At 44.2% G+C, this 13,013-nt stretch overlaps 1 protein-coding gene across 2 annotated transcripts in view; it reads right to left on the bottom strand.

Moving 5' to 3' along the window:
* LOC128945704 (mitogen-activated protein kinase kinase kinase kinase 4-like) overlaps positions 1–13,013 on the bottom strand; it is an 85,680-nt gene that overhangs the window by 16,773 nt on the left and 55,894 nt on the right. For both annotated transcript variants that reach the window (XM_054289522.1, XM_054289521.1), the window contains 8 exons: positions 12,770–12,901; positions 10,390–10,457; positions 9,214–9,329; positions 7,059–7,156; positions 6,555–6,682; positions 2,952–3,045; positions 720–893; positions 98–227 (listed from right to left, as the gene is read on the bottom strand). In XM_054289522.1, the coding sequence (XP_054145497.1) occupies positions 98–227; positions 720–893; positions 2,952–3,045; positions 6,555–6,682; positions 7,059–7,156; positions 9,214–9,329; positions 10,390–10,457; positions 12,770–12,901 (940 nt within the window). The remainder of the gene's footprint in view (positions 1–97; positions 228–719; positions 894–2,951; positions 3,046–6,554; positions 6,683–7,058; positions 7,157–9,213; positions 9,330–10,389; positions 10,458–12,769; positions 12,902–13,013) is intronic.

The following is a 13,013-nucleotide window of genomic DNA, read 5'->3' as shown; positions in this document are numbered from 1 at the left end:
AAACCCCAAAAAAACAACCAAAAAAACCAACAAAAAAACCCCCAAAAAACCTAGGAGGAACATTTTACATTTTAATGCAAAGGCAAAGCATACTCACGAGAGCTACAGGAAGGTCCTACTGGACTGGTGGGAGGGGTTATTGGCAGCAGTCTTGGATCTATGAATGATGTGAAGGATGTTGTGGAGGATGTGCTGCTCTTGGCAGGTGGGCTTTCAGCACATGGGCTCTGCAATGAGAAACAGGAGCTGCCTCAGGTGGGCAGTGCTCAGGGCACACACCCTGTGCTGCTCTGACAGAGCTGTTACCTGCCTCAAGTGACCCCTCTCCTCACAGGCCCATGCTCACAGCAGTGTCAGAGCCCTCTGTGGCTGTCCTGTGCACTCTCACATGATGCTTGGGTGGGAGAAAGCCAGGGGCAATGAGCAGAGGCACACCAGAATGCTGCCATTGCAAGGAGCAGAAGGTGTGAGTCCTCTAGCTCATGCAAAAGGGGAGAAAAAACAGAGCAAGGAAAGAAAGAGAGCAGAGAAGGAGATGGGGGAAAATAAGTGGAACAATGAAATCTGTTAGGCAGCTCCAGATTTCTTATCCTCCTCCCAGATAAAACTTTTAAAGAAAAGAAGAGATGTAGTGAAAAAACTCATTGTAAAAAGAGACAGGATAGAGGAACTTTAAAAGGCTGAAGCTCAATTCAGGCAATCTGTAATTTATCTCTTACCTTAGTCAGAGGTTTGTTCTGAGGTTCCTGGCAAGTCAGTGGCACTTGTGGCGGGTTCACAGAGGAGTCTGTAATTTGGCTTTGCTGGAGGAGATCTGGCAGGAGATAGTTCTGGTTGTTTATGCTCCAAAGGCCTTCTTGAGTGTTTGGAATTTGTTTCCCTAAAATCTGATCCTGCATGAGAACATGCAGATAAACACCACATTTAGTTTATTTCCAATGCACTCTGCAACTCCAGTTAATTGGGATGATAAATAATGAGCACATAGAGAGAAGAGTGCTCTCCCTTGATGCATCATTTAAAGACAAACCCTATGGCAGGATTAAAATCAAAAATTAAACACCAAACTGTATGGCAAACATCCGAGATGACAAATCTGGGGTTTACTCCTGAAGAACTCCACAAATATTCTTCATCTACATCACCTCAAGCACAGAAAAAGAAGGAACTTCAGCCTCAGAGATACCAAGTCAAATGATTTACTAACGAGTTTCAGACTTGACCTTGGCATACTGCAGACAGAAGAAGGCACTTGGTTCTGGACCTGCATTTAGTTTGAAGCCCTGCACCATTAATTTCATTGCCACTTTCCATTTACTGAATTAGAAACCATACTCCAGAAAGAGGACATTTAGTAGGACCCAGCATCAGCATTTGCAGTTTAGTGACATTTGGTTCTGCAGACTGCCTTACAGCTTCCCATGGAAATACTTGTGAACTTTGTGAGGTACCACACAAACTTTCCCTGACAGCACTGTCTATGGAGTCAGAGGTAGGTTTCTGGGAATATATTTTATGTTTTAATTTAGATGTAAAAACTGAAACCAAAATATGCAAGTCAGTATTTGAGATTGAGGAACCAAGCCAGTGGGGTTTTTAGTTCTGTTTTCAGTCACATTCAACTGAACAAAACCAAACCAAATCCGCATCTGAATCACTGGGGCAGTTTGGTACACCCTAACCACTTCAAAGCTGCTCAGGCTGATGGGACAAGGAAAGAAATGCTGGAGATGATGTGGAGACTCATGGTGGCTGTAGCTGGTGGGTGAAAAAGAGCTCAGAGGAAGGGATGGGAGGCTCCATGAGAAGGGGGGAAAAGACTAGAAGGCAGCAGAGAAATTTATGAGGTGTCAGCCATCTGCCTGTTCTCCCTGTTCTCCCTCCCACACTCTTTCCTCCAAATCCACTAAAACACATAACCTCAACTCTTTATCATCCTCCCTCATCCTCAGGGTGGGCCTCAAAGACCCCAGCGTTCTCCCTTCCCTCAAGCAGCCTGGGTATCAGGGGAAAGTGGAAACACCGGGCTGGCTTTGCCACAAGAGAAATACTGATTTATGCCCCATTTATACTTCTCTCTCCAAAGCAGAGTCCTTTCTCCTTGAAGATGGTGGGACAAAGGCCAAGTGGAACTCCCTCCCCAGGCAGGAGGGTCACCACTCTGGTCTGAAGTTTAGAGACACCAGAGGTAAAGAGAACTCCTTTTTCTTTCTACCCTGCCACAGCTCTGGAGAAATCACCAGTTTCACAGTGATTTATTTTCCCTATCTGTGAAGCAAGAATACACTCAGTAATATCTAAAAAGAACCTTGACACCAAGTACAAGTCTTATTACTGTAATTTTTTTCTTGTTTTCAACCACAAAGAACATTGTTCTGCTTTGTCTCTCTTCATCTTTTCTGCGCTGATATTTATCACAGGGGAAAATCCACATGACTGGAAGCCTCTACTAGAAACTACAGCTGGAAGGAACCACAACATGACATATGAGAACACAAGAATTTTTGCTAAGCCAGTTGGGAGAGATAAAGTGGTTTTCCCCTGCTCTGGTAATATTTTAAGCAGTAGGAGGTAGTTCACTTTAAACTGGAATAAAAAGAAGTCAAGATTTTTTAAAAGTAGCAACAATGCACACCAACAATAATAACAGTGCTTTTTGCCCAGTGCCATCACAAAATACCTTGACATCAGAAACTACTACAGGTCAATAAGAAGGACAAATGAAGGACTGCGATTCTGTACCTAAATGTAAGCATTTCTACAGGAAGCACAAAACCTGAAACTACACTTTTTTTTTCAAGGCTTATAGCTATAATTTGCAATGACTGAGCAGGACTTCAGAGTGAGAATGCTCCCAAGAAGTAATGGATATGGCATTTATCATGCACATTAATGACCTGACTCCCCCTCACTGTACCCACCCCCCACCCCCTTACAAATGGCCAAATTACCTTCTGTTCTGCCACGGTGCTTTGGGGTTTCAGTTCAATTCCATCTGGTACCCTCGTCCTTGAGAAATCTGCAATTCTGCCGCTTAGCAGTTGCCTGGTAACAAACTCCAATTAATGAACAGAACTACTTCAGAGGGGGGAAAAAAAGGCAAAAAAAAAAGGAAAAAAACTACACATAACCATGTTCAAAAGTGAACATAATTAACATTCAATAGTTACACTCAAATGTTCTTGTACAAAAGCAAGCTGATTAGTCCGTGGATCTGCCTGAATGGGCTTGTGCCTGAGGACCACTCACACACAGCAGGAAGCTCTCCCCACCTTGACAGAGAGCATCCCTTCATCTCCCTGCACTTCATTCATCATCTTTCAGACACTGCATAGCTCAGGCAAGTCCCTCAAGCTGTCATTTGGGAAGTGCCTACTTCAAACCTTCTGTCTCCTGTCACACATTCCCCTGTGGGGTGTAATTATGAGCCACCCTGCTCTCCACAGAGAGCAGCAGCTGCCCTGCCATGTGCTGCTGTCAGGGACCTCTCTGCCAGTGCCTGCTGGGACAGGCTACACTGAAATTTCATCCTGTGAATCAGTCTCTGAAACATGGACCTCCTCACCTTAAAAGGAAACACAGAAAGTGTTGCCCAGTGCACAGAGAGACAGAAAAAAGAAAGAGCTGCTGGACTGGCTGGGGCCAAGAGTCCCCCTAGCCCAGCATCCTGTCCTCAACAGTGATCAAAAGCTGATAGCAAAAGCAAGAGTGAGAACAAGGCAAGTGTCTGTTGTGAATTCCCAGTACATCACTGCTTCCTGCACTGCCTGAGGTATCTTTGCATTTAAAACTTTTTCACCCAAGTGGAACGGCTTCAAACATGTCTTGGCCCCATTTCTGCACACTTCCACCTCAAATGATTTATTTATCCCATTTATTTATTTATACTCATATCTTTTTTACTGCAATCCATTTAAGCCTATTACATTTTTGCCTCCTTTCCAGTAATTATAAAACTGTCTGGATTCAGCCAGTGTGAAGGGTTCTGCAGTACTATGTGCCAACTGGTAGTAGACTGAAATGTATTTTTTTTCTTTTAAATGAGTCCCCATGTGATAACAAAGAAGGTTTGGTGAGAAATCTACTGATTTCAGATGGGTGTGTAGGAGTAGAAGTTTTTGTGGGATTTTTTTGTTGTTTATTTTTTCGTTTTGGATTCTCTCCCCATTCTATGTGAGTGGGTAAATATTTGCATACTAAACTTAGAAGGAATGACAAGATGTGGATTAGGATCAATGGTGAATGCCAGGACTTGTTCTTATTAGGGAAGCAAACAGCAGCTGATCTTAAATAATGTCAACCTCCAACTTAGGAGAGGGAGACAGTAATTCCTAGGAAGCACACACCTGCATCCACATTGTCCAAATGCTGGTAGGAAACAGCAATCAAAGAGCACAGAGAGGAAACTGAACTATACAAATGAGTCCCAGGATACTCAGTGTTTTAGGGGCATACTGCAGGCACTGGAGGAGGAAGCACTCCATAAAGTAGGAGAAATTAATATCAGTGGAATAGATGTGCTAAACAGGGAGGTAAGACACTGGATCCTATAAACTGACACTCTTTCCTCAAAAACAAAAAACTGGAGTGTGTGAGGAAGAATTCTGGCTCATCTCACTGCAAAGAAAAACAAGACCAGAAGTTGCTTTACTGGTGAAACACAGCAGCCCTTAGTCCAGCATGCTCAGAAAGGAGCCTTCTCAGGGTGGTTACCAGGATTCATCCAAGAACATAAGAAACTCCTTCTCTTGCAGATGTCCCAGATGTAGCCCTACTGGGCACCTCCAGGAAAGCTGGAGTGTGGACATCAGGTGCTGTGCCACAGCCCAGGCAAGAACAGGAAATCACAGGAAATCACTCGTTTCAGCAGCCCACTAAAACTTGGCCCAAGGTGCTTCAGGCAGAGCCCCCTCAGAAACACTCCAGAGTGCAAGGGGCTTCAGATCCTACATGCCTTAGAGAGAAAAATACCCCCAAACCCTTCAGTTCAGCCAGAATATGCAGTTTCAACACTGGCTGCTCCTTTCAGTCAGATCACTATCCTATTTGCTATTTACTTGGCAGTGGTTGTGTGCACAGGAAGGTAAACGTGACAAGGAGCATCCTAACTGCACCTCTCCAGAGGATGGGTGGATCTCAGACACAGAGGAGATGCAAATAACAAATGCAGAGTTCCAAAGGCAGTGATACCACTCCTTCAAATCATACAGCATGCAAGGATCACAGCAATCTGACACTTACACAGCAAAGTCATTGCTACAGGGCAAATCCATATTTTTATGTAGAGTCTTTCTGAGGTCTAGGATGAATTCTATGACCTAGAGTGAATAAAACTTTTTACAGATCAGAATAAGGTGGTTTAGAAGAGGATCAGTAGGAAAACAAAGGCATTACAGTGAAAGTCAGCTCTTTCAGGTGCACTGAATAAGCTACAAGATTTTTAACTATCTTTTTCCTCATCTCAGCCTTGAAAATGAACTTCAGAAATGCAAATGAGCAGCATATGCAGGCACAAAAATTCTACCTCTTCAGAACAGCAGAGGGGAAATGAGTGGTACCAGCCCAACACAATAACCTGCCAACAATGCTCCAAATCTGGGCATCTCTGCCTGACACCTGACAAAATTGCATCTGTAATTCTGTCAGAAGAGCAAGAGCTCCATCCCAGAGAGCTCTGTGGCCCTGGGATGCACTTCAAAGTAAATCCTAAAAGCTGAATTAAACTGGAGTCTCTTTGTAAGAAAATCAGAAGTTTCATTCACCAATGCTAAAAAATGTTTGTTTGCTGTTCCTGACCCCCTGACTCCCTTCTCTTGGAGCAGCAAGCTATTCTTGCTCCACTATTTCTCAGTAGAATACACATTTTACATGGCAGGTAGAACAACACAAGATGGCAGTCACAAAACCAGCAAGATAAACTGGAAAGCTACAGAGACACAGTTCAGGTGGGATCAGCTGTGGGACAAGCCACAGCATCAGCTGGAAAGCACAGCAGATGCAGAATGTCAGTATTAAAAATACAGCACATTTTACAAAACCATCTCTCCTTTTCATGAACAGCCCTGGTGAAGAAATCAACTTTTCAGTGGCAATTATTTCTCCCAGAGTGAAAAGACTGTGTGATCTCAAGGGTCATGTTTGCCTTGTTTTCTCCAGTTTAACCTGTATTTGTCATGAAGGCATACAGTTTTTACATTTTTGTCTCCCTCTCCGTTTTCTTTCAAAAATTCCATATAAATGTAGATCAATGTGAACTAATCCCTATAAAAGCATTGCCCAGCATATCCAGTTAAAACAAGACATTTCCTCATTGTCCCAGGGCAGTAAGTCATCAAGTATATTATTACCCTGTACACATCTGATGGAGCAAACATTTACCCCCAGGAGTTCATTAAAATGCAATTAAATTGCTTAATTACAACTGACACAAATGAGTGATAGCAACTTCAAAGGAGGGGGAGTATTTAGGCATGCCAGCTTTTCCTAGATATTTAGAATTGTGTAATGAGAATAACATTATTAATAATAATAATAATAACAACAATCAAGCCAACCTTGTGTGGTTTGTGTCATCTTCCTCACTGCTGCTGCTGCTGCTGCCTTCATCACTTGAGGAGGAATAGTCTGCTGCTTTTAACAAGGAGTTGGCACTGTCCTTCACCTTGGCAAAGGAGCCTGGACTCTGAGCAAAGAAAACTCAGCTGAAGAACCCACTGTTAAACAGCACCTGCTGTATTTTACTGTCCCAGCATACAGAGTTATGGTCACTTCCACCCCAAAAAAAGCTTTACTAGGAAGCTGATCTGGTTCTGTTGGTCCATACAGGTGGGCATCTCACACAGGAAAGTGACTTGAGCCAAAACTGGACACTGCTGAGGACCTGAGCTGGACACAAGTCAGACCTGGACTGAAAGCACTGACGCAGCCTCATACATCCCTCAGGCTGACTCATGAGTGACAGCAAACTCACACACCAAAACAGAGCTGTCTGCACAGACAGACCCCTCAGTGAAAACGATGGACAAATTAAAAGTATCAGCAGATTTAAAAGAACCTACTGCAATCTGGCCTGGATGAGAAACTTTTTCAGGCTTCTGATGCAGCTGCACGTGGTTCTGGGACAAAACATTCTCTGCCTTGGCCAGTCCTGGATTCCCTGGGGGTAAAAAACCACAAAAGTTTCTTTTTTTAAGTGTATATGCAGCAGGTGAGAGAGCAAGACAAGCACACAGAGCTAGGACCCAAAGCAGATACCAGTCTCTGCTGACAAACTTCTCTTTTCTCTTTGTTGCAAAGGAAAATCTCATTGCTTGTTTCCCAGTGGTTCTAGAAGCTGCAATATTACATACATAAATTGATACTGGTGCACTTTCATGCAGCAAGAGTAAGACAAGCAAACCAAACCCTTGGCAACACACTCCCACTGCACATCAGCCAGAGCTCCATGGAAAGGGAGCAAGGGAAAAGGTGAGGGCATCCTAATACCTTCCTTCAAGCCTTCAAGGGATGCTCTGCACACAAGCCATTGTCCCCTCATCCTGCCCTGGGACACCCTGGCCAGCTCAACACTTGCCTTTTTCAGCAGCTTCTCCCATGACTACCCCACTGTTACCAACAGGACTCCCTGTGAGTTAAGGGGGGAGAATTCAAGCTCACACAAATTAGGATTTACATTTGGTAATTTAGTTTTGTCACAATGGTTTCATGTCTTCATCCATTTTGCAAAGCTTTCAAAACTCACAATTCCTTACTGGTCAATAAGCAACTAAGCAACTCAGCAGAACTATTAGCTTTAAAGTATTTATAGCCCTTTCCTCCAATTCATTATCCCTGTGGGTTTGGGAAAGCAACAAACTCCATCTGAAATGCCATATGCCAGAACTAGCTGTAATTTAATGACACTTAAGAACTCAAGGAGACAGTTTAAACCACAAGGGAGGTTTTCTATTCTTTCCATTTCTGTTGAGATTTTTGTTTCTCCATGCCAAAATAGCACAGGAGTTACACATCACATGGACTCTGCAAAGTTGAGCTGGGCTGTTGCATGTTGTTCAACTCTGTTATTCAAACACAAAATGACATAAGAGCAAAAAGAAACAAAACCCAAGCAATTTAAAATGTGATTTGGATTTCTCTCGAAGAAAAGCTTCCTATTCTGTGTAGATGGTAAAAGCAAAGCTGGCTTGATTGTGTAAGAGTAATAAATAAGCAATTTGTTCTCATTTATCAAGGGCTTTTAAATTAACAATGTAAACCTCAATATAAAAATAAATGACCTCATAAGATCACTGGGGTGGTTTCAGAACATTTTTTGCATCCACCCCGCTTTGACTTGGATTCCCCATGTTCCCAGTCTTTAGTGGCCAACCTGGATGTAAGGCCTAGTGGCACACCAGAGCTCTGTGAGGGGCTGCGCAAGAACTGCCCTGCAGCTGACCCACAGCAAACACCCATGGGAGTAGCAGGAGAGAAAAAAAGCTGTCCATTTCTCCACATCCCCATCTGCCAGAACCTCAGCAACCAGAATCTGTACTGCAAAACACCTCACAACCACTGCAAGCTGCTGCATTCCTACACCACTTCCTGACAGCAAAGGAGATTACTAAGCTGTAGTTTGCCTAAATCAGATGGTTTTATCTTCCTTTTAACTTCTAATGCCCTTTTTTTTTTTTCAATTCCACTATCTTTCTGCACATAAAAGAATACTGGAGAAATATTTCATAATGTGCTGTAGAGAGATTTATGCTTTATGTTCCTTTTGCCAGTACATTATTAAAGTGCAGAAATATTAGTGTACATCAACTGCTCAAGTGTATCATCTTATCAGTGGGCAGTGCAAAGAGCAGAATTTGCCAATGAGTGAGTATCAGTATTGAATCACATCTGTATTTCTGGAATGTTGGCTCTGCTGAGTTTCAATTGTGTCACTAACTGCAACAGAAATTATTTTTTCCAATTCTTAATTGAGGCAATTCAAATTTTCCATATGAAAATATATTCACAGTCACTTTTCTAACTCAGAAGAGGAGATACTTATATTTTAGGGACATGGGACCATAAAATCCAGAGGGCCTTCAAAAGCCTCTCACCAGAGGATGTGATTAAAAGGACATATCCCATTTGCAATGCAGAACTTGACACCCTGCAGAAGACCATTTCATGTCACAGGAGTTTAGCACATTCTGACTGACGGATTTTTGACTTAGGAATCACCTGAGGTTGACCAGCTGCTCTGATGAGATCCCATCTCCCACTGCTTGGTGCCAGGAGTGCTGCTGCTACTGTTCAGCTTCAGAGCATGTCCCCCAGGGGATGACTGATGAGTGTTACTGAGCAGAAAGACAAAAAGCAGATGAGACTCTCGTGTGCTGGAACAGAGACTGGAACAGAGCTCCTGCTGTTACAGTACAAGGTCATACTCTGGATAACTAAACTTCATTGCTGCTCCAAGCAGGGCCACCCAGGAGTGAGAGGAGATGATGGAGGGGACAGTTTCCTCTGGGCAGTCATCCTGGGAGACTACAGAGATTTCCAAGTCATTACAAAATATCCTACATTACATCTCCCTTGGAATCTTCAGAGGCAAATGTCAGTCCTGATTCCAAAATCTCATGGCTTTACAACTCAAGAGAACTGCTCCACTACCTTCCTAGAAGATACATCAGCAGTCACTTATCAGTGGAGAAAGAAATGCATTGGACAGTAAAATAAACTGCGAAGCCAGTGGCTCAACCAGAAACCCAGTCCCAGAAGTCACTCATTTGTAACACTGACAATTACTTAAACATTTCTTTTCTGCTTTCCCTCCTGTAATTCCCAAGTGGGGAACACTTAGGGCTTGATTTCACTTGAAAGTTATTTCAGACGATGTTTCTGACTCTGACTCATCAGAAATTCTGCACATCACTTTGTTATTTCAGCTAAATCTACTTCACTTTCCAGTCTCTCCAACCCATTCTGTTCCCTGATTAGACATCCAGTGGGGGCTGCCCTTTACTGCTGAGCTCTAGACATCCTTGGTCTTTTCTCCTGGGATATGAAAAAAGTACACCAGCCTTAAGGGAAGACTGCCAAAAATGTCACAATACATCTACAAGCTGCCTGTTCAAGCTACTATCAGGCAAAACAAGCAGCACAAGCTGTAATTAAAAGTGTCTGTAGAAGGACTTGAGGTCAGACCCCCCTCACCAAACCCAGACACCTGACTGTCCTTTGAAACCAATGCCACTGAGGTAGAGCATCTGCCAGACACTTCAATTTTCCTACTGACAATAAAACAGCATTAAAAAATTACTTTAAGCATAGAACACAGTATAAGCACAGTGCATGTCTATAAAATATACAGTGTAAATTTAGTTTAGAATAAGCATAAAACACTGTAGAGCTTACCTTGAAAGGCATCTCTGATGGCCAGGCTGATCCCTGCTGTAAAATTTTGAGGTTGTCCTTTCTGGAACCTTAAGGATTTAATCAAACATTTCAAGGTTGCTATTGATATTTTAATAAATAAACCAAGTCAATAAACCTTGATAATTCTTATCCTGTATCAATGAAAAAATAAGACTAACCAACAGAAATGAACAATAGTTCAGTGGAACCTGTGGGGAGGTATTCCATGATATCAGCACTGGAAGCTGCAAGTCAGCAGCAGGTGCTTCCAGTTTCCTCTCAGCCAGTGCAGTCTATCAGGGTGCAGACAGAAAGAGGTTTGCACCTTTCCTCAGAGTCAGTATCATTCCTGGTCAATATTTAAAGCAGACAGTGAAAGGCACCTGCAGTCACCAAATGCAGCTTTCCCCAGCTGGTGGATTACCTCATGTTGTTACCACAGGCTGGGGAATGAGACACACACACCCACCCTCAACTGCAAAGTAATAAAATAAATACACACATGGGCATATGACTTCCTGCTCAAATAGTCTTGGACTTGCTCTTAGAAATTCTGTTAGAAAGAGAAACACACCATCACCTCAATTACACAAGCTAACAAGCTTTTCCACAACAAGCCAGACCTTTTCACCAAACAGGCTGCTACAAATACCTGGTCTAACAAAAGAGGTGTGTCTGCAATTACAGATCCTGCAGATATAATATGTGTGCAGATATTATACACTGTGTTGATTTGACATGGCCTGATTGTTTGGTAGCTGGGAGGCCACAGAAGTGCCTTCTGTGAGAAGCTGCTGGAAGCTTCCACCGTGTCTGACAGAGCCAATCTCTGATGGCTCTGGAGATGGACACGCTGCTGGCCCAATTAGAGAGGTTGGTAACCCCTCTGTGGTGACATATTTAAGAAGAAAATCCAAACAGCACTGGCAGTTTTTCCCCAGAGCTGGTGAGGTGCCCCTCCCAGGGCCGTCCCAGCACAGCCCCGGCGCTGTGTGATCTGTGCCACCACAGCTGCCGCCATCTCGGTGTGGCCTGCAGCAAGCCTGGCCTGTATGGCTGCCCCAGCCAGCCCTGCTGAGGGCAGGAGAGCAGGGCCGGCAGCAGCTTCTCCTGCCCGGGGCCCTCACCAAGAGAGGCTTCAAACAATGCCAGGGCCGCCATTGCCCACACAATGGCAGCAGGGCTGGCAGCGGCTTCTCCTGCCCTGGGCCCTCACCAAGAGAGGCCTCAAACAACGCCAGGGCCGCCATTGCCCACACAATGGCAGCAAGGCTGCCTGGTCAGCTGTGAAAACATGGTGGGTGAACCTGTGAACTTAAATCTAAGCCTGACACTGAACCTGAACAAGATCAACCTCTCGGGGCTGCAGGGTCCTGTAGGAATTGTTGAATTGGAGGAACTTGTTGGCAATGGTACCTATGGGCAACAGTTTTACTTCTAGTCAGAGAAGAGGAGGAAGTGAGGACAACATGGTGGCACCAAGGTCCATGGAAAAAGAGGGGGAGCAGGTGCAAGCACTGCACATGAGATTCCTCTGCATGGGGAACATGGTTAAACAAACTGTCCCTCTGTAATGCATGAAGTCCAGGGGGGAAGTAGAGATCCCCTCACAGCCCATGGGAAAAGTGCTCACACCAGAGTGGGTGGATGCCAGAGAAAGCTGTGATCCAGTGACAGACCCGAGTGGAGAGAGAGGGCCCCTGCTTCTAGAGACAGAGAGAGAGGGCCCTTGCTTCCAAACTAGAGCATCCTATCCTTAGAGGATGGCACCCTGTGGAGGGGTGACCCATGCCACATCCCTCCCATGTTTACCTGTGGGAGGGACCCCACAGCACAGCAGAGGAAAGACTCCTCTCCCAGAGCAAACAGAAGATCTCAAGTGATGAACTGACCAAATCTCCACACCCTGTCTCATTGCATTGTTGATGGAAAGAAGGGAGGGGCTGAGGGGAAAAAAGGTGTTTTAAAGGCTTATTTTACTTCTCATTATCCTCCTCTGACTCTGTTATAATAAATTTACTTTATACCTTTAAATCTGAACCTGTTTTGCCCTTAGAGTGTCTTCTCCCAGTCCTCATCTCAACTCATGAGCCCTTTGTTAATTCTTTTCCCTCTCCTCTGCTCAGCTGAAAGCAAAAGAAGGTGAATGAATGGCTTTCGTGGGTGCCTGGCATTTGGCCAATGTCAAACCACGACATACACATACACATAAACCCACACCACCAACCTCCCTGTAAATTTGCATCTTTCTTTCTAGATTAGTGTGATCCAGTTTATACACAAGCAATGAGATTTTCAGAGTTTTATGAAGTGCAGAGGGTGGATACTACACAGTGCAGTGCAATCAACCCCCAATACAAACACCCCGAGTTTTACCCACCTTTGGGGGCTGCTCTTTGCTGTGGCTCATGCTCCAGAACACCTCGTCCTGCCCAGGGCTGAGTGGAGCTGTCACCATGTCTGACAGGGAGCTGCTGTGGTACACGTCCTTACTAGCCCGGAAATTCTCACACTTGAAATAAACAAAACATGTGGTGGTGAATTGCACTTCCCTGCCTACCTAACAGGCTGCAGTCTCAACAGAGATCAATGGTTCTGCCTTGGAGATTAAACATCTACTAAGT

This window comes from Melozone crissalis, unplaced genomic scaffold (assembly GCF_028551555.1).
Source record: "Melozone crissalis strain CALT ecotype California unplaced genomic scaffold, PUWL_Pcris_2 ptg000068l_1, whole genome shotgun sequence".
NCBI classification, from domain to species: domain Eukaryota; kingdom Metazoa; phylum Chordata; class Aves; order Passeriformes; family Passerellidae; genus Melozone; species Melozone crissalis.
This window is presented reverse-complemented; position numbering and strand designations above follow the sequence as displayed.